This window comes from Corvus hawaiiensis, chromosome 4, assembly GCF_020740725.1.
Source record: "Corvus hawaiiensis isolate bCorHaw1 chromosome 4, bCorHaw1.pri.cur, whole genome shotgun sequence".
NCBI lineage: Eukaryota > Metazoa > Chordata > Aves > Passeriformes > Corvidae > Corvus > Corvus hawaiiensis.
The window spans coordinates 58,212,914-58,234,153 of NC_063216.1; the positions used below are offsets into that span (position 1 = coordinate 58,212,914).

The 21,240-nt window shown below is 38.5% G+C and overlaps 1 protein-coding gene across 2 annotated transcripts in view; it reads left to right on the forward strand.

Annotated features, from left to right (window-relative positions):
* Nucleotides 1–19,558, forward strand: part of SPAM1 (sperm adhesion molecule 1) — a 36,340-nt gene extending 16,782 nt beyond the window's left edge. Inside the window, exons 2-4 of one of the 2 annotated variants that reach the window (XM_048302546.1) lie at nucleotides 11,423–12,605; nucleotides 14,099–14,188; nucleotides 15,986–19,558. In XM_048302546.1, coding sequence (XP_048158503.1) covers nucleotides 11,637–12,605; nucleotides 14,099–14,188; nucleotides 15,986–16,645 — 1,719 coding nt within the window. In that variant the 5' untranslated portion in view covers nucleotides 11,423–11,636 and the 3' untranslated portion in view covers nucleotides 16,646–19,558. Of the gene's footprint in view, nucleotides 1–11,377; nucleotides 12,606–14,098; nucleotides 14,189–15,985 lie in introns of those variants that run through there. The other variant, XM_048302547.1, reaches the window with a different exon arrangement.
* The last annotated feature ends 1,682 nt before the right edge of the window (nucleotides 19,559–21,240 follow it).

Below are 21,240 nucleotides of genomic sequence, written 5' to 3' on the forward strand. Positions count from 1 at the left end.
GAGGATATGTCACAAAGTACTGAAAACTTAGTAAAAAATATTGCACAAAGAAAACATGATGTGTGACATCTAAAATGACAAAAACCTTTCAATATAGAAATACCTGTATTGAAACTGAAATTGATTCCAAAGACAAAATTGTTTTTATGCCAGGGAAGTTGAAAAATAGCTTTTAAATTGCAATATTGAAAGTATAACAGAGGGTCCACAGCTAAAAATGACCCTAATGTGTGGCACCGCCTGCCATTCCTTTGGTGTGGGAAGCCCTCAACCAACCCAAAATGCTGCGTGAGCATAATCAGAGCTGGGAGTTTAATGAGAGATTGGTTGGTTGTTTAATTATAAAGCTCCAGTGGTTCTGCCTGAATCCCTGTGAGACAGTCAGAGGGTCGAATGTGGCACTCAGCTCAGTGACCTCCGAGCATGGCAATCTTGGTATCTGTTCTCCAGCACAGGATCTCTTCTGTGACCTTGTTTCACACTCTGTGTGAATGCATCACCTGGGGATACTCTAGATTCTGGCAAAGCAGAACATGGTTTTGCTCTCCCCACCCCCTTTTTTTTACCTCCATTGGACAAATCCCTGCTACATTGAAAAGCAAAATTAAGTCAAACTGTATTTTCTTTTTTTAGAAAAAAGGAACTCTTTCAAAGAATTAGTTCAGTAAACTACAGAACATGGTGCAAGACCTCTGATGGGTAATACTTGTACTACTTAACCGCAATCAGCTGTGTCAGGAGACACCTTTCATCAACTATCCTATAATTACGCTAAGGCTTTCACCAAATGACAAATCCCAATTGGCTGGGCCAGAGCCCTGCCTTTCTAGACAAGGGTAATAATTTTGTCCACTCACTTGTTCATTCATTTCAGCAAGCCCTGACCTGTGGAATCATTGAGGTGAGTATTTACTGATTACTTTTATGCTGTTTAAGTTTTTACTATTTTTATACGCAAATCTCACAGAGGGAGGGTAAAATTTGGTAGGACTTTCCAGAAAGATTGTCAGGAGTCATGAGGTGTAATAACCTCTTACCTGTTACATACACTGAACTGTGTGTGACACTATCAGCTGTTTCTCTTTCAGTGTATTTTTTTTTTAATACCAATGATTCATTGATCTATTACACACACAAAAAATTACTTATTAACTGTACATGTATAGCTGTCAGAGGTATTGAGTAAAATCTATGTCTCCAGACAAACAAAACTGCTAAAACAATCTTATTTTAAATAAGTCTTGTTTCAAGCTTTTTAGATTAAGTCATTAGTCTAGGCAATTTTTCTCAGGGGGTGTGAATAGGTTTACTTTACAGGTGAGAGTAGGCTAATAGGGATTTTTGTTTCTTTAGGAATCTATTGGTATAAATTTATGCTCAGGAAAATTTAATATGAAGTTACTTCTCCCTAGTGAATGCTTCTAATCAGGTGTGAATGAAAAGACGCCTGCATGTTTTCAGCCTTTCAACTCAGGTAAATAATATGTTGCAGTGTAATAGTTATTTTTTACATGAAGCCACAGGCAAGCAAGACAATCCACAAAGTATTTGAGGCAAGAGGTTTGAGTCAGACTTGCATGTAAGCAATGGAGCATGTGCTGGGCAATCCCACACAGGTGAGGGCTGGCATGGGTGTTCACTAAAGCCTCCCAGGAGGGAAAATCTGAATGAGGATGTGGGCAGTAAGAGACAGGCCTGACTGGCACACACTGTCCAAGTCCCAGTTCCCAGGGAAAGTGGTCCAAACTCACTCTCTCAACATGTTAGATGTTAAGGTGTCTTAACCTTAACACCAGTAGACCTAACTGTTTCTGTTTAGTCAAAGTTTGTGAGGGCTTGCAGGTTGTCTCGGAAGTGGTGGTGGGGTCAGGTGTCCCAGCTGTATGTCTGTAGGGAAAGCACCAACTTTGCCACCCTAACTATGGCAGGTCCAAACAAAAAGAACTCATTTCCTCTGCTCAGAGCCACAAGCCCTGACTTCAGTTCCTGCACTGTAAATCCTTTTCCTTAGGCTTTCTCCAAGGGTTATGCTAATGTTCTTGCTCAGGCAGGCCAAACTGCACTCCTTTCTTCTTTTTAGTTGAACTGTTAATTCTCTGCATACCCGTTTCCCAAAACAATGCTCGATAATGCTAATGCCTCCTTCATAAATCACTGGTTTTCTGCATAGCTTTGTACTCACTTTGGTTTTGAGATTTTGACATCTGTTTACCCATCTCTCCCACTAATCTCCAGGGATGGGTGGCAATTAGACCAGCTCCTCAGTATTAGTAGGTTTATCAAAATAACAAAAGGGTATGTGAGGGCTGTGAAGGAACAGCAGGTGAAAAGAGACACAGCAGGAAAGAGAAATTACTCTTGAGGCAAGGTTTATTTCCTTATTGCAGTTTTGTATTTTTGTCAGATTTTATTTATTTATATACAATAGTGGGAGAAAGGAATATGGAATGAATTACAGTCCCAGGAGAGGAAGATTAAAAAGAGAGAACATTCAGATATTGCAGAAGAGAACTTGAAACTGCATACTGTGAAGACATATGTTAATGTACAAACTGGTACGGAGGTTAATAATGCGTATTTATTTCTATGGATAATTCGTTTTGAGGACCCCTCCTCCCTGCTACCCCCCCTCCTGTTGCTCTAGCAGCACACACTATAGAGCGTGGCTATTGAAAACCCAGGAACAATTTCATCCATGCAGGTTTAATTTATCCCAGGGATGTCTCTGCTCCCTTATATTTGAAAGGGAAAGCCACCATCATCTTTTTTGAGGATTCTACTTTTTCTAAAAAAACCAGCACAATTTTGTCAAACAGTTTCAGATACAGAATTGACTGCTGTGTTAATTTTAATACTGCAATACTTTCAAGCATTATGCAGAACTCTGTCCTGGTCTCTTCTGCAGACATTCTCCAGAACAATCTCACCTTTTCCAAATGTGCAGTTACTTTTGTACAGTGTAGATATGGTTTTTTTCTTTCATAATTCCTAGATTAGTATAATAGTTTCTTGAAGGGGAAATACATTTTTACCACAGATGTGAAAAGCTACCTGCTTGTATAAAAATGTACTGCAGTTATTTCTGTGCTGCATGTTGGCTTAGAAGGCAAGAATGTATATTTTTATGTCCAGGTCAGATTTCTGGTTTTCAAAACAGTATTCATAAGGGAGATGATGATGATGATGAAGTGCTTACTAATAGTGGATTACAATCCTCCATGTTATGGGCCTTTGATACTGTCTATACACTTGTAGGTATAACATTCTCTTGTTTGGAAGAGCTCCCTGAGAAGATCTAGTACAGTGCTTAGGAAGCCTGTTCTTGTACTGCAACGTGCACAGTGATCTACACTAGAGCTCTTTGCAAATATTGCTGTCCAAAAAAATTTAAAATTACGCTGGAACACATGATGCTGCAGAAAATCTGACATTGGGCATCTTAAGTAATATTGCTGGCGGGTGTTGGACCAGGTGACCTTTAAAGGTCCCTCCTAATGCAAACCATTCTATGACTCTATGAAAAATTGACCTACTACAAGAAGTAGTCAGAACAAAGAAGAGGCTGAATATACAAGCCCAAAGAAAATCGGGTTTGGGCCTTCTGTTTGTGTTTATTTTTTTGAAGGCTTCTAATTAGAATTATTCAAGAGGTTTCAGTGTAATACAGTGAAAAACGTATTTGACTAAAAACAAACCAAAGAAAACCACTAGATGCTTTTAAAAACTGGGCTGTGATTTTCCCAATATTATAGATTAGGATAGCAGTGGCGTATTACAGTGATCCAAATATGCTTCCAGGTTGTTCTCACCTTTAATTAACTGTATATGTATATTTGTGGTCAATCTATATTTGTGATAAATATACAGTTATATTTTTTAAATACTATATTGACTGGTAATGCATTTTTCTTGCTTTAGAGAATATGTTTGCACTCGTTTTGCCACAAAATACTAGAGATTCAGCAGACAGTGAACATTTTGCAGAGCAATCTTAGTGAGATGGAATACTTTGCAAAGTCACACATGATGGACTCTTTATTTTGTCCCCAATTCCTCTGCAATGGAAACCGTCATTACAAAATTTGCGTTCTGCCAAATCTATTTATACATAATACAGCAAAAGAAATTTTTCCAAGTACTCTCAGAAATGTATTCAGATAATTTATTTGGCTAACTTGCTAAAAACCAAATCAGAAAATCAATTAACAGGCTGTTACGGTATTAAGAATTTTTATAAAATCGAGAATTAGAACTTGCAAGAGAAAAACAATGAGAATGAAGAGAATAGAGATTTTCCTAATATGTGAAAGTAATCATGGAACACTGCAGCAGTCATCATAAGACTATGAAAATAATTGGGACATAATAGTAAAAACTTGTAGTTTAACTCATTTAAATAAAATGAGTTAAAACCATATATTTAACTCATTTAAATAATTAAAAAGTTGTTTGACTACTTTTGCATACATATTTTTAAGGAGGGTTGTCTACAATCTGGATGCTCAGTTCATGACCTTTACATCACTGGCATATTTTGATTTTTTTTCCACAGGCAACAGTCAGGAATTCTGGCACAGAATTTTTTTGGGAGGTTTTTTCATGTCTTCATGTATTCATTGCCCTGTGCTCAGAAACGGAACTCAGGAATGGGAGCAACCAATGATGAAACAAATGACTTGGCAGTTCTTGATAATAAGGACAGCCACAGCATTGGGGTGTAGTTTGATAAGCATCTTTTAAACCAGACATGCTGACTAAACTAGCCAGTTTTGCTGGTTCACGTACCTAATCATAAAAATCCCTTCCTCTCCTCTATTTCAGCTGAGGCATTTTCAGCCTCAACAATTCATTATGTGGCCTCATTAACAGTTGCCTCAGCCCAACTGAGAAGATTAAACTGAAATGAGGGTGGAGTTTTAAAAACACTGTCAAGATCAGTGCTTAAAAAATTCTGACTTTACAGAGAAGTGAAGCTTAGTGCACTTGTAACAATGAGGCTACATCCTCCATGCAAATATCACCCTTCACAGGTTAAACCTGCCATCAGCTGTGTAGCACAGACAGTTCATACTTCCAGAGGTGGACCTTCTTTTGTGGAGCTTTCTATACCTCACAAATGTTAATGTTATCATCACAACACCCATGTGTGTTTGGGTTAATTGAATGTCATTGCGTCCTCTTTAAGAAATGCCCAAATGATGAAAATGGGGTGTGTAGTATAACTACAACATTATTCTTTCCTTTTTTCTGTGGATGTTTCATGACCCTGACACCTGTTTGCGATGAATAAAGAGCCTCTAGCCAGAATATGCATCTCTAAAAAGAGCAGGAGGGCTTAATTTGAAGTCGCAACAGTGATACTGTTCCCTTCATCCAGAAGAAAGACCCCCTCCAGAAAAGAATGGAAAGGAATGGCCATTTCCTACAGTAGCACCACCTGGGGCACCCAAGGACAGAGCAGGACAGATGTCAGACACATTGACTGTTTTCCACTGATCTATAAAAACTATATGTGTTGACCTCAGACAGCTCTTTCCCAGCAGTGTGGGCTGATTTGATCCTATTTAGAGAAACTGTGTATGGCTGTATCAGTATTGTTGGTAACTTTAAAAAATGCTTTTGGATTCTCCTTCAGGTTTGTACCAAGTTTAAATATGTTAACATTTAATTTAATATACCCTTAGTTTGTTCCTCTGCTCCTCAGAAGTCTATTCTATTTTTTTCTTAGGATTTAATCAGTGCTGAGCTCTTCACAGAAGCTAGAATTGAGTGTCCTTAGATATCTGTACAACTTTATGTTCTCATAACCTTCAGATAAAGGAAAATACTTGTCCTGAGAACTTAAGTTACACTGTCTAATACCTTATTTTGTCTGCAACATCAAGAGTTATTTCTACAGTAAAGTAGCTAATGTTTATATGAAAACAAGAGAATAAGGATTAAATCCTTAATATTCGGGTCCTATCTGCATATTTGACCACGTACCTTACATCACAGACTTAGGCATTTAAAGACTTAAATGCAAAGATTTAAAGAGCTAGATTCTTCTGTCCCATCAAAACTGCAGTTCTACATGCTGACTTCTGTATCCGTATTTTCTGTGGCATAGGGAAAAGACCAGCCAATTTTCACATAGGGTTTTTTTTTTTTTTGTTATTATATAATTAATTAATAGGTAATAACATATTGTTGGCAATGAAAGAAACAGTTAATAAACACACGAGAAATGTGTAATCTATAATCCAGAATTATAATTACATTGATGATCTTAGCACTAGAAGTGTTCTTACATGCTGTTGTTCAACAAGATAGCACAATTCAGTAACACCTTCTGCCTCAGAAGTCATGAAGAGCATGCCTGCTTTCGTGTGTTCAAACTAAAAGTGAAAGTGCAAGATTTTACAGACTTGCTTGAAATTCAGTAAGTGTAACTAACACTATTAACATAAGAATGTCAGATACTCTTTTTGTTTATTGGCTTAAGTTTAATGTTAGCAGATCTGACTTGACTAAGTCAGATTAATCTGTAATTATATCAGTAATTATATCAAGGCTGAGCGTGGACTCTCATGTCTAAGTTTCATACAAAACCTTGAAGCTGAATTCCTCTAATGTTTAGTGGCAGGTGTTGAACATAAGCCAAACAGTATAACCAATGCTTTTTGATGCAATACAACATCCACTTGTGGGGCAACAAACAACATCAATTTGTGTGAAGTTCAAGTGTATGTATAGTACTTCTTTCCCCTTTGTTTTCAAACTGTCTCTGGTCAAGGGGAACTTTTTCAGAGTCCACCTTTTCAGGGACATGTGGCATGCCCAAATCTATGACTGTGTCCTTATCAAAACGCAGGAGCACACTTGCACTTTCAACCATGTGTGTTTCTGCAGTCCAGTTTATGCTGTGAAAAATGATGTAATAATTAAACCAAGAAAATTAATAGATTTCCTGTAATACTTAACCTTTACAAATAACAGATTTGAGACGATCTAAATTTGAAGCTTTTTCCCTAGACTAAAGGCACTTAGCTCCATCAATATGTACTTCAAGTCAGGTAGCCCACAAACAATTAGTGTTAATATATTGTAAAGAAATTGACTTTTTGACAAGGAGAAGGACAGCTTTATGACTCAGCTCACTTAGACTGATATCAAGGAGACTGAAGAGAATAACATTTATCAGAACTGTCACTGTTAGGCCAAGATGAAGGCAATCCTTTTAACTAGAAACTATCACATAAAATAATCTATTAACTCATACCCAGCAGAATAAATCACAGCAAGATTTGGAGGAAAACCATTTCCCAACAATCAGTTAAATTTAACTTTGCAAGATTAGCCAATAATAAAAGAATTCTAGCTAAACCAGTAAATGTAATATTAAAAACAATGTTTTCCTCTTTTCCTTTACATCAAGTCGGCCTATTACTAAAATCTACTCATAAAAAAAAGCTTACAGGGAAAAAATAATAAAATTTGTGTTCTGTAGTTTTCTGACTTCAATGGGGGCAAGAAATCTCTTATAACCAAAGCCAGAGGAACAGTAAAAGCCAAACTACTCCCACAGCTTCTTTCTGAGGCAATCCCACTTTCTTATGACATAACCAATCACATAAAAGATCACTGTCCTGGCAAATGCTGGTGTATATCAGCTGGTTATGTGTGAAAATTTCTTTAATTTGAATAAGCTGTATTTGCATAAGTGGAAAATGTATTTCTCAAGAATTCCAGTATGGAATTCTTTAAGTTTGTCCTGGAAGTCTCCATCTGTATTCCCTCAGGTAGTGTCACTCAGGATAATGCAGGAGCCAGCATGAGAGATGCTCTGTTGTACCTCACAGTTACAAACAGGAAAGGTGAAGGCTGGGTCTTGGCTGTAGTGATTATGAGATGGAGTTCAGGATCTTGAAAAGAGGCAACAAAGAAAATGGCAAGATCATAATCACTGCCTTCAGGAAAGCATATTTTGGCATCTTGAGGCATCAGCTTGGATGAATTCCTTGGGAGACGGCCCTGGAGAAAAAGGTCTGGGAGGTGATTGATTTTTAAGAATCACCTTTTCCAAGCTCAAAAATCTCCCCATACAGGAAATCAATAAATGGCAGGAAGAGCTCCTGGCCAAGCTCAGACATAAAAAGGAAGCACACATGAGGTACCAGCAGGGACAAGTGAACAAGAAACACTGTCTGAGCTGTTAGGATTGTGGTTAAGAAAGCCAGAGCCCACTTGGAGTTGAATCTGGCAAGATGTGTAAAGGGCAATGTGAAGGGTTTCTAGAGGTATAGCAGCAGCAGAAGACAAGGGAAAATATGGGCCTAGTGCTGAGTGGAGCTGGCAGGAGATCCAGTAGCAAAGGACAAGCAGGATCAGGAACATTTATGCAGACATTTATTTATATGCAAGTGTCAGCGACATAATGGTATGTGCCCGCAAGCAGCGGTCTGTGCTGAAGAAGCTGCTGATGTCATTGTAAGGTCATTCTTGACAATATTTGAATAGTCACAGTGATTGGGGGAGGTTCCAAGGAGTGGAAGAAAGCAAATGTAACTCCTTCCTTAAAAAGGTTAAAAAAAGGGAATCCAAGGAACTATAGATTGGTCAGACTAGCCTCACCTCAAACCCTGGGAGGTTGAGAGAGCAAATAATTCTGGAAAACGTTTACATTAGGAACAAGAATGTGATTGCAAGTAGTCATCATGGATTAACAAAGAAGAAATTAGGCCTAGCCAAACTGTCAGCCTTCTACAAAGAGATGACTGCTTTGGTGGACATGGGGAGAACACTGGATACTGTTGATCTTTATATTAGCAAGGCTTTCAACACTGTCTCCTGTAACATTCTCACTGATGAGGTACAAGCTAGATAACTGGACAGTGAAACTGAAAACTGGCTGAACTATCAGGCTCAAAGGGTTGTGATCAATCCTGGAAGCACAGCTGGAGGCCCATCAAAGTCCAGCTGGAAGCCTGTTTCTAGTAATGTACACTAAGGCTTCATACTAGGTCCAATACTATTTAACACCCTGATTAATTATCTGAACAATGGGGAAGAGTGCTCCTGTGGCAAATTTACAGATAATTCAGACTTGGGAGTGGCTGATATGCCACAGCATCATGCTGCCATTTAGAGGGACTTTCACAGACTGGAGAAAGAGGCTGACAGGAACCTCATGAAGTTCAACAAGAGAAAATGTGAAGCCCCACACCTGGAGAGGGATAACCCCATGCACCGGTACAGGCTTGTGAGCTGAATGGCTGGAATGCAGTTGCATATTAGGCTCTACAAAGTTGACTGGATTGAGCAATGCATGTTTGCAGCAGTGAAGGCCAACAGCCTTCTGGGTGGCATTAACAGGATTATACACCACCAACAGATAAAACAATGTGTTTATTCCTTCTATTTAGCACTGATGATGCCACATCTGGAATGTTGGGTCCACCCCTGAGCTCTCCAGTACAATAAAACAATGGGCATACTGGAGCAAGTCTAGCAAATTGCTACAAAGATGAATAAGGGATTATAGCCTTTGTCATATGAGGAGAGGCTGAGAGACCCAAAATTGTTTAGCTTGGAGGAGAGATGGCTTTTTCCTGCTGTCACCACTGGGCAGCTGGGGGAAATGCATGCAGACCTGTTTTCTACAAGTTTCATCAAGCAGATACCATGCAAATGAGGTGCTGCTCTTGAAGCAATTTAAATGAACAGAGCCATACCTTCTTTCCTGGTGATGGATCTATGATCTGAGTCTAGTTTATGAAACTGATTTTTAGCAGGGTTTCTTTAGTTATCACATCAGCAGCTGTGGAATGATGAAATATCTGTATGAACATTTAGATTTCAGTCCATCTGCTGATTCTATACAAAGATTTGTGGATTCCACTCCTGGCTGAATTCAATAAATACAAACTAAAATCTTTGTTTTCTTTTTGAATCTGTCCTTAGAGATTTTACACTGTCAGCCACTCCATGGCCCATTTCATGGTGCCCCCTATATTTTCATGTACACTCTTGTATAATCCTTACATACTCTACTGCCTCATCACGAAGCCTCTACAGAAAGTGATGGATTCAGGTTTGAACTATTTCAAAATCAGAAGGAAGGTGGATTTAGGAGTTACTGCACAGAGGAATGATTTAGCTACTGGGATTCTATGTAAAAGTTGATGCCTGTTGTTGCAATGGCAAAGTCCACTTTACACCTCTCACGTTGCTTTGAAAATGGTCTCCCCCTAAACTACTGTGCTAGAAAGTTCTCCCTTTACCGAGTTTCCACTGGTCACTGACTGTTTCCCCCCTCCCATCCCTTCTCCCATTGGCTCCTGTTATGTCACTCACCCTTGCCTCTGCCCCTTAGCCCTCAGACCATTGGTTTCTGATGCTCTGCCCACCTCTGGGACCCTTCGAGTTAAAACCATGCGCGCTGTTCATTCTTGGTTCTCTATCCCTGCTTCCTTCAAGTGTGTTGGTTTCATTAAATGCCTTAGAATCACATACAGAGAACCCCTCTCACTTCTTCATCTCTGGTTCATGCTTAGACTGTGTGTGAGTGGCTGTTCGCGACTACCTGCAAAAGTGAGATTGTACTCATGCGTAGGTGCTAGCAGAGTACCGCCTAAGCATCTCCACGAGGGACTGTGGAATAAACGCGGCATCGATTCACCAAAGCCCTCTTTTCATAGCCTGTACTGAAGCTATCACCCCTAAATATGACTGCTCACTGTGGGTGTATGGGCAGCCTCAGCTTTTCCAATGAACTACACCCCTGGGCAGACTTTGACTCAGGGCCACTTAATCTGTGTATCTCAAACGGCCTGAAGTAACATATAGTTGGCCATGTACCAAGGTGATACACAGCTGTTTGAGCCTGTTTAAAAGAGGTCTGGACAGAAGATAGAGTGCCTACAATATTTCAGATACCTCATTGAGTTAAATGAGTGTCCATGGATTGGTTTTTTGCAAGTGTAAAACAGTCCAAGTTTGTTTTGTGCTATCTTGTATCTTCCCTTAAGGGCTCTGTAAAATTAACAAATTAAGGCTTAGAACTTTATTTTGGTGTATGTGAGAAATATTACATATACATTACTGATTAAGAGAAGTCACTGTGAAACTGCTTATTTTTACAGACATCAGTATCTGGCACAATGAGGTCTACTGAGCACGCTCACTCTGATCCATGAGCCACTGAACACTGTTCCACTGTCAGTTTTACATCTACGTTTTTTACATCTAAGTTTTCGATGTAAAACTGACGGTGGAATAGTACAGTTTATTTCTCTATGGTTGTACATTGTTCTTTTCCTTCAAAGGGGAATTGTATTCAAGCATTACAATATATTCAAAATCAGAAATGGTATTTGTTTCAAGGTTAGAAATTAAATATGTATCATTTCTTACTTTACATTTGCTTCTTTCTCTGCATTAGGTCTGAGAAGTTGTTGAAAAGTTTCCTGCAGCCTGAAATGACAGAGCCCTGTAAAAAGGACACCTCTATTTGACACCCAAGGAATATTGCTTAATAGGTATTAATCTGAAGAAATACATTGCACGGTAAAGTTTTTGACAGACTGCCAACCTTCTGAACGCCCAGAGAGCATTTAATTTTTGTCTGATCAGAAGCACCTAATGCACATGCTACAATGGAAACTGTAAGACAAATGCAAAGTTTTGGCATCTGTGTTACCTGTATGTATCCTGTAGCATCCGGTGTGGTGTTTGCCACTCTTCTAGTTTCTTGCTGCTCATCTCTGAACATAAGAGCTCCTCCACTTGTTTCTAATTCACCTTTCCTTTCTATCTGGAATGCTCCTACAGAACTTTGTACTGAAAAGTTTGGAGTGCAGCTGGACATGAATATTTTTTCTCTAATTGGAAGTACACTAAAGACATCCATTGGGCAAAACATCACTCTCTTCTATGCAGACAGGCTTGGCTACTACCCTTACATAAATGAAGTCACAGGAGAGACAGTCAATGGAGGACTCCCTCAACTCTCGGTGCTGGAGAATCACTTAAAAAAAGCCAAAGAGGACATCCAGTTCTACATTCCTTCAGACGAACAGCTTGGATTGGCTGTCATTGACTGGGAACACTGGAGACCTCTGTGGATAAGGAACTGGGGATCAAAAGATATTTATAGACAGGAATCCATTGAGCTAGTTCTGCAGAGAGACCTCAGTCTATCAGAAGCCGAAGCCAGAACTATAGCTAAAATGGAATTTGAATCTGCAGCAAAATCATTTATGTTGGAAACTTTGAAGCTGGGCATAGAAATGAAACCAAATCGTCTGTGGGGATATTACCTTTTTCCAGACTGTTATAACTATGATTACAAACAAAAGCCACACAATTATACAGGAACCTGTTTAGATATTGAAATAGAAAGAAATAATGAGCTTAACTGGTTGTGGGAGAAAAGCACAGCACTTTATCCATCTATCTATCTAGAGACAGCCTTAAAATCTTCCAGAAATGCTCAACTCTTTGTTCGCAACAGAGTTCAAGAAGCCATTAGAACTTCCTATGTCTCGAACGCTAGTAATCCCCTTCCAGTTTTTATATATACACGTCCAGTATTCACAGATGTCCATGAGGAATATCTCTCTGAGGTGAGTGAAGCTAGACCAGAAATAGTTCAAATTTATATGGCAAGAAATTACCAGTTGACACTTATTTAGCAAATTATACTAACTTGTATCAGAAAAAAGTGTGCAATTCTGTATAAAAAATTAATCCATCAAAGAAATTTGACCAAACAGAGCACTAAGAGGTCTATTTTCAAACCTTTCTCACTATATTTATCAAATAGTGTTTTATTCTCTGACTTCTCCTCATATGTAACAAAATATTACAAAGCTAGAAAACATAATTAGCACAGTTAGTTAGAGGAAAGAAATATGAGTAAAGTCTTCCAAAGAGAATTAGTAATGCTGGGCTTCCCTAATGCCTGCTTTTTAGGTTATTAAAAAAAAAAAAAAAAAACCCAATAAAACCGAGTCTTTCTTTCCTTAAAAAGTGTTTAAAGCTAGTGAAAAAATTCTGGCCTTAGTTGTACTCAAGTAGCTTTTAAAATGGTATTTCAGCATATCATGGGTTAGTTAAGGTTAGGCTCTGATTAAAATCTAATCATCTTATTGCAGTTCTGGCTATACTTTTCCCTTCACATTTTTATAGACACCCACCCTATCAGAGATACCATCAATTTGGGGAATCTCTTCTTGGTGTTCCAGCCTATAAGGAAGGGGAAGTTAGAGGCTGTGGTCCTGGTGATGGCATTGTATCTGGTGCTCTCCCATATTCTGGATAGAGCATTAGCAAGTGTTGTCCCTGTGGATACTTTCAGGGAGCAAGGGGTGCTGTAAGAGGCCCTGCTGGGATAATAATTAAAAATTTAAATCCTATAATCTTTACATTAATTATTTTTTTGTGTTGTGCCCTAAAATAAGTTGCTTTTTCATTGTTTTTTTCATTATCATAGTCCTCTCCCATCCCAGATAGGCCTTAACATTTTGCTAGGACTGGGCTAATAGCTGTCCCTAAAAGGAGAATTGAACAGAAACAAATTTCCCAGAGAAACCTGTAAAAGACCAGAGACATTCTCTGAAAAAGAGAGATTCTTATTGTTGAAAGCTCTTTCTGTTGCTACTTTTCTGTTTTAGCACTTTCTAGTAGAAGAAATTAAGTTTAAAAAAAAACCAAACAAAAAGCTGTGCTTCCCAGCATCTTTATCCCACAGCATTACTGAAACCAGTTGCTACCAACTCTGAGCAGCCAGGAGGCAATGCAGCAAAATAAGCCTTAACATAGTTGGAGAAGTGTATGTCATATGCCTAACCACTGGCTCGGCTTTACAGCCTTGTTTTTCTAACCTGATGACATACATAAATTGGATATTGTTGGCAACATTTGCTGGCATCACCTGTACAATCCAATCCCAGGATCAAATTGTGCAATTGAGAGCAAGACATTTGCATCGTGTATTATTGCTTGCTGTCTTCAAAGTAGTTATTTCGACTATGTCATTTACTATATGTATTTTATCGTTTGCCCTTATGTTATAGGTTACTTACATTTGTATGATTCTTTGCACATTTTCCCTCAGGATGACTTGGTAAATACCATTGGAGAATCTGCTGCACTGGGTGCTTCTGGAATTGTGATCTGGGGTGATATGAATTTAACACAAAATAAGGTATGCCAGATCAATTATTTTACGACATTTTTAAGGAGAAATAAAGTTCAAAGGATGTAAAGCATTATGATCACTTATATCGTATCTTCTGCTTTTCAAATGATGAGTCCATATTGCCAGCAGTACTTTTTAGTCAAAACCCAAGCACACCTGAGGCTTATGAAGGTCATCATTGACTACACAGAACAAGACATCAGTCTTTCAAAGTATCAGTACTGTTGGCTCTGGGTAACAGGACAAGCTACTATGATAACCATATGCAAATTGGCACTTGTTTAACTAATATAAGAATTCCTATATCTTCATTTCATTCCAGTCATGAGGTAAAGACAAATTTACTTGGGCTTGCCCAGAACAATTTTTAAAAGACCCTTCTGCTTTTTGAAATGGTGCACTTGGCAATAGTATTTCAAGCACTAGGAGGAGTCAGTCTGTTAAAGTTCAGCCCTAGCCTGTTCTGTGTGTTGTAAGTACTACTTTGATTAATTTCATTGTATGAAACACCTGAGTCAGAAGAAAAAATATCTAATTTGTTTTAGGAAGGGGAAATACATAGTTTGAGAAAACAGTTACAAGGATGTTCTCATAATTCTTTCCAGGTAGTTCATTTATAACCAGGCAAGTTAGATATAACAAACCATTGTATGGGAAGACTCGTGTGAAGTCTTCTGAGTGCAAAGAACTGAAATGCTTCATCACTGCCAGACCTCCTGTTACAGAAAGCATGGCCAAATACACCTCCACAGCTCTGTAAGGTTGTTATTCTCCAAAGCATCCCACTTTGACTTTTTTGTATGTACCTCCCTTTGATAAAGGGTATCAGTTGCACCTGGAACTTTTCTGCCCATTATCTCAATATCAGAACATACATGAGCAGCAACTTTTATTGTCTGAATTTTGAGATTCCTGTGAGAAAAAAAGAACTCTCCACAGCCCAGTCAGACTATGTATTTGTGCACTAATCGCACCTGATATTTACAGCTTTCACAGTCACTAGCCTTTCAGCAATGAAATATTACTGTAAGCCTCACTTCTGCATCAATCAAAATTTCTTGGAATATTTTTATATAACCTAAAAAAACCCCAAAAACCTACATATATCTCAGATTCACCAAAGTGATCTCCATGGGTATAAATATTAGGTCTATCTACATGTGGTATTGAGCAAATGCCCATAATGTCAAAACCAGAGAGAGTTCCCAAACCATTCTGTGCCAAGAATGCACAGAGTATATGCAAATTTCATGATCAGTTAGAATAATCAATTATCTTAGCATACCTTCAATTTGACCATCTGACCACAATCCTTTTCATTCAAAAATGCCATGAAAGCTCCCTACCCTGTAGCCAAGCTATTCAGGTCAGGGGAAAGCTGAAAAGTCTCACAGAGATTACTTGTTAGAAAAAGTATTTGTTTAGGCTGAAGAAGTGAGTTTTTTTCCCAAGATCTATTCAAACTATTTAAGACTTAAAAAGGAACTTCAATCCTTCATGAAACTTCTTTAAATGCATCTGATTCAAAAAGCTACATGAAATACAGAGATAAAATGAAAGCTTAAAGACAACTGCTTTCTGATCTAAGTGCTTTTTGTAACATCTCCAGCAACTAAACCACATAAATTTGCTGTGATCCTTGAATTTTACAGCTTCTCTTGATACACTTGCTTCCAACAAGTTATAGCTATTATCAAATCCTCAGGGGATATTTATAAATATACACTGTGGTACTGTTACTAGAATGACAGTATTTTAGTGGTTTCCATACTAAACTGTGTAGGTATAATGTTCTTTTCACAGAACACCTGTAGAACTCTGGACAACTACCTTAGAAGGACTTTGACCCCATACCTCATCAACGTCACAATGGCAGCCAGAATATGTAGCCAAGTGCTATGCCAAGACTCTGGTGCTTGTGCACGGAAAAAACGGAATTCCAGTGACTATCTTCACTTGAACCCTGAGAATATTGCAATTCAAATGACAAAGGATGGAAAATACACTTTACAAGGGCAACCATCATATCAGGATCTGCAAACATTTGTAGAAAAATTTGATTGCCATTGTTATGCAGGGCACAGCTGTGAACCTAGAGCTGATATAAATGACATCCATTACCTCCATGTTTGCATTTCAGAAGATATTTGCATTCAGATATCCACAAATTCACTTTCTTATATAGAAGCCTATGCAGAAAAGATCCTGCCTAACAGATCTGCATTTTCATTTACCTCTGAGAGTAAGGTGACAATATCTACACATCCTGAAATAGAAGATTTCCAATCTACCTCTGGAAATAATATACTTAATATAACAACTGCAGAATATAACACTGTTACAGCTGCCAGTAGCTATGATTTAAAAGATAATGATACTCGTACTTCCAGTAGTTCTTCATCTTATAAGATAAGGATGTTTGATCTGTTTCACTTAATTCTGCTTTTGAGAACCTTAATATGAATGACCCATGAAAGTGAGAATATTCTTTTCCCTGACTATATTTGAAATTCTAAAGGTTTTATTTACAAAACAAACAAACAAAATAATTCCTGAAAGGCTTATGGTCTTATCTGTTATCAGGTAACCTTTTCTAATCCATAGCTGCCACTTCAGCTTGAATGTATTTCTTCAGTTTAGTTCTATAAAACTACTATTTGTACCAAAGATATATTGGTCTATATATACTGACGATACCATATGAGATGATAATCCAGAATAAGAAACATCTTTTACAGTTTACATTTTTAACCACTATATTTGGAAAAAAGTAATTGTTGACAATGCTGTTTTGTGTACTTCAAGCTAAGACAGTTAAATATATAAAATAAGTTGATAGGTTTGATGCTCTATGCAAGAATTAATTTCATTCCCTATGAATGGAATTATTTCTTAAAAATATTTGTCTTAACTTTAGATCTGTGGGACTTTGCAGCATAAAATTTATCTGATTAATGTAATGTTCCTCCACTTTTCACAAAACCTTTAGGGATCCTGTAGTTTTTCTTTTAGTTAAATATATTTGTAACTCTTCAAAAGGTTCTAATTTTAGTGTAAACATTGACTTTGAATATTACAGCTTCATTATTTAAAATTTGAGCTGTAGCAGTTTATCCTTTCTTCTCACAAACCTTCTCCCTTATTGCAGATGTCCCTTTCTCGGTTTCCAGTTGTTTTGTCTTGCCAGTACTCACAACTCCTCTGCTCTGCCTGTGCATTCCCTGCCAGCACTGGTCACCAGTCCTAGTTTCTCCATCCAGCCATCCCTAGGGACTGGATAGGGCTGTAACCATTTGGAAAAAAGTCCGTGCATGGGACTTTGTGCCTTATTATTTCCTGAGGAGTCTCTTTGGTGGAAACCAGTTTGCTCCTTAGGAAAACCCAGCAGTGGAGGCAGAAAGATAAGCGTCACCAGGGACCTGAGCCTCCCTTTATTCACTTCCCATGGTCCTCAATCTCAGGACCACGTTTTGATTCAGTTTGCTGACAGAACTGAAAGTATTTGCTTAATACTATTCCATTGCCAAAAGCAGTGTTACACTAGCAGAGATACCTCAGAAGAAAACTACTCCCAGTATCATATCAGGAGTCTAGTTATGATTAACATATAGTCAGTTTAAGCATTTAAAAGCAATTAACTTCAGTTTATTTGATAAAATAACCTTTTCAAATTATTATGTCAGATGCTTAATAGACAGTTGGCCTTTTGATGGGTGAAGAGTGGCTGCTGGCATGGATACATTAAAAATCTCCCTAGAGCTAGGCATGATCTGCATAAATAATTCACCACCTCCCACAGATACAGCCTGCCTCACTAATGAAAATAACCAGAATTTCAATATAGTGGCCATTTACTTATAAAAAGTTCATTCCTTAATCTAGCAGAAAACATATATTATATCCATTTTCTTTGAATTTTCAGGTTGTTGGTCATAACAGAGATGCAGAAAAATAGATGAAGCCTTTAGACTTAACATGGAGAAATAATGTTTTATGGCTTTTGGACAGCAAGTTACAAAGAGGAAGTGACAATTTGCTCATCCCACTTACAGTGATAAATCCACGAGTCAAAGCTATTTCAGCCATTAATGTTCCAAGTGGAATCATGAATAAAAAATATATATTTAGCAGATTGTTCAGCACAAAAGAATCCATCTGGTTTTGATCACCTGTGTAAAAACATGCTTTTTTCACTGCAGCTTTGATACTGGTTATTTCATCTTGGGTAAAGAAAAGGCATGTGCCTGTGCCTGAACTCCCTTCGCACTGCATTTGTGGTAACTATCAAAGGGTTTCTGAAAACTGGAAACATCACTGGTAATGCCTTAGCAAAACTTGTATGACTTACATGAAATTCTATTTTTTTTTCACAATGTTTTAACATGGCTAAGCTGAAAGATGCTGGATCTGTAGCACTTTGTGGTAAGACAGCTTGCAAGTTCACAAAATCTACAAGTCTTGCCATGAATACTTTTGACTATCAGCCAGGTAATAGCAAGCAGAACATTTGTGATGGTTCAAGCAGAAAATCACCAAAAAAGGAGGAATGAGAAGTTAAAATCACAGAAGAGTTGAAACAGAGCACCCAGGACCTCCCAATGGATGCAGAGGAAGTGAACTGCAGAAGTGAAAGTGAAGCAGCGGGGAATGTGGACAGACCAGTCTCTTCCCATTCAGTATTTTTATCTTTCTTGTACTTAATATGGACAGCCTTTTCCCAAGGCTCACTGTAAAGATAAAGGAACACGCTAACTGATATGTTAGACCTGTTCATCTGATCCCATCTCTTTTTCTCTTGAGACCAGCCAGGACCAGAAAAGTAAAAGAAAGACGAGAGGAAAGCAGTCTATTGCAATAAACTGTGCCTTCCTAAGCTGCATGTGTAAGTTGCTATCTACCTTGTGCTCTGATGCACAATGCTTTGCCAACCATCTTTCAAATGTTCATTCAGGATTATGTTACCTACATGTATCTGCAATTCATGCTTTAAATCCTACAGACCTCAGGATTTAAGTCTATGTGTTAAATTACAGTATTTTCCAAATATATTATTTTTCTCTGTATTATATTTGTCTTACCTATATTCTATGATAAACAGTCACCATGGAGTCAATGCGTCTCCATGGAGAAAAAGGAAAAAAGAAGGAAAGGGGTGCTATGCCTTGCATTGCTGGTGACTATCTTATACTCAAAGCCAAACTTATGTTCTCCTAAATTGGAGAGGGCCAGGCTGGCCCCCACCTAGTGTGGCCGAAATTCATCTGAGGCCGCTGCCCGGCAGAGATTAGGTGACCAACAGTGAGAAGCGAATTCCAGCTGCAAGGCCCAGGTGAGATTAACTCTCTTAGTGCTGTAAGATTCTCCAGAACAGATGAAGCCTGCAGACATCAATCCTCTCCCAAGTCAAAGGAAAGGGAAAGGTGAAGGCACGTGAAGAAGACACCATAGAGACACCAAAGTCAGTGAAGAAGGAAGAGCTGAAATCCCAAGAGAGGAGAAAGAGGAGATGCTTCAAACCTAGAAGCTGAAATTCTGTTGTAAAGCTATGGTGATGAACTATGATACATCAGAGTACCTGTTGTAATTTCATGAAAGCATGGGGGGGTCGAGCGTTCAAACCACATCCATGAACAAAAGTACCTGTGCTGAAATAAGCAAATGTTGAAGTAGCTGTGATCTGGTGAGAAGCTTGAACAGAGAGAGATGAAAGTGATGAAGACCCTTGCTCCCAGGGAAGAAGACCTCTGTTCCTAGAGATGAAGATGATCCCAGAGACAGGCGAAGAGAACCTTTTGCTTCTGAACAGCTCATCCTTAAAATGGTATCCCATTAGCTCAAGATTGGACCCTCAAAAGCAGTTTTGGGGAAAGCTGTAAGTCGAGGGAAGGGACTTCCACATGTGAGCAGAGAACCAATGCAGGCGGCTGTCTCGCTGTGACACTGAAGCCATGAGAGAACTGTTTCTTGTGGAGATGTCTCCATAGCATGAGCAAGAGAGACTCCTCTCCCTAAGTGAACTGAGAGAGAGATTATTATAGAGGTGGTAAACTGACTGAAAAAATCTCAAGGGTTGTCTTTTTACATTGTCAGTGGAAGAAGGGAGAAAGGTGGGGGGAAGAGAAGTGTTCTGAAGGTTTAGTTTGACTCTTACTTATTTTTTTCTCCTTTTAGTTCTGTTAATAAACTTCTTTATATTCTTTTAAATTTTGTGTCTTTTTTGCTTTCTCCTAATTCTTATCTCACAGAAGAAAAATAAGTAAGTAATGGATATTTCGAACCAAAATCACTACACAGAGGAACAGTTCACTTTGATTGCCATTCATTATTTTGAAGTTCTCCTTTCTGGAGAGAACTCAGGCTGGCAATATTTAGGGACAAGGAAATGCTAAAGTGGGATTGATGAAAGGGTCTGTTTAAGTGAAAGCTGTTTAACCTTCCTTCAATGTTTTGATATTTTGCTAAAATTTTAATTGAAATTCTGCTTCTCTATCTGAATAATCTGGATCTAGTTTATTGTGTTGCTTATTCTGGGACACACAAAGATACTGGTACTTCAAAGAGAGATGGCAAGTAGCACTTAAAGAATATAGACAGAATGAAAACATAGTTTAATCCTTACCTTAGTTTTTTTGCTTTTCTGTGTTAAAAATAACAACATGGAGAGGTATTTTGAGAGGCCAGTAAGATCACTTTGTAGACAGCCCGGGATGTGACTAGAATCCCAAAGAGTTCAGCAAAATTTGCTTTATTCCCTGCATCACACTGGGATACCCTGTGGTATCAGCAAAGAATTGTATGGAAGATTTCAGACCTGTGCAATATGTACTACACAACTTCCAGAGAGATTAGATTTCTACATGTACCTATCCATCACTTTTCAACACAAACAACAAGACAGCAGAGACATAATACTGTCCCTGCCCGGCTCCGTGGGGTCCCGCGTGCCCCCACAGCCGCACGGGTGGGTTCAGTGTTACAGTCGGTAGCACAGAGCCGAGAAGGGCATTTGTGTGCGTTCTGGCAGGAGCATTTATTGCTGCTACACTGCCGAAGGGTGC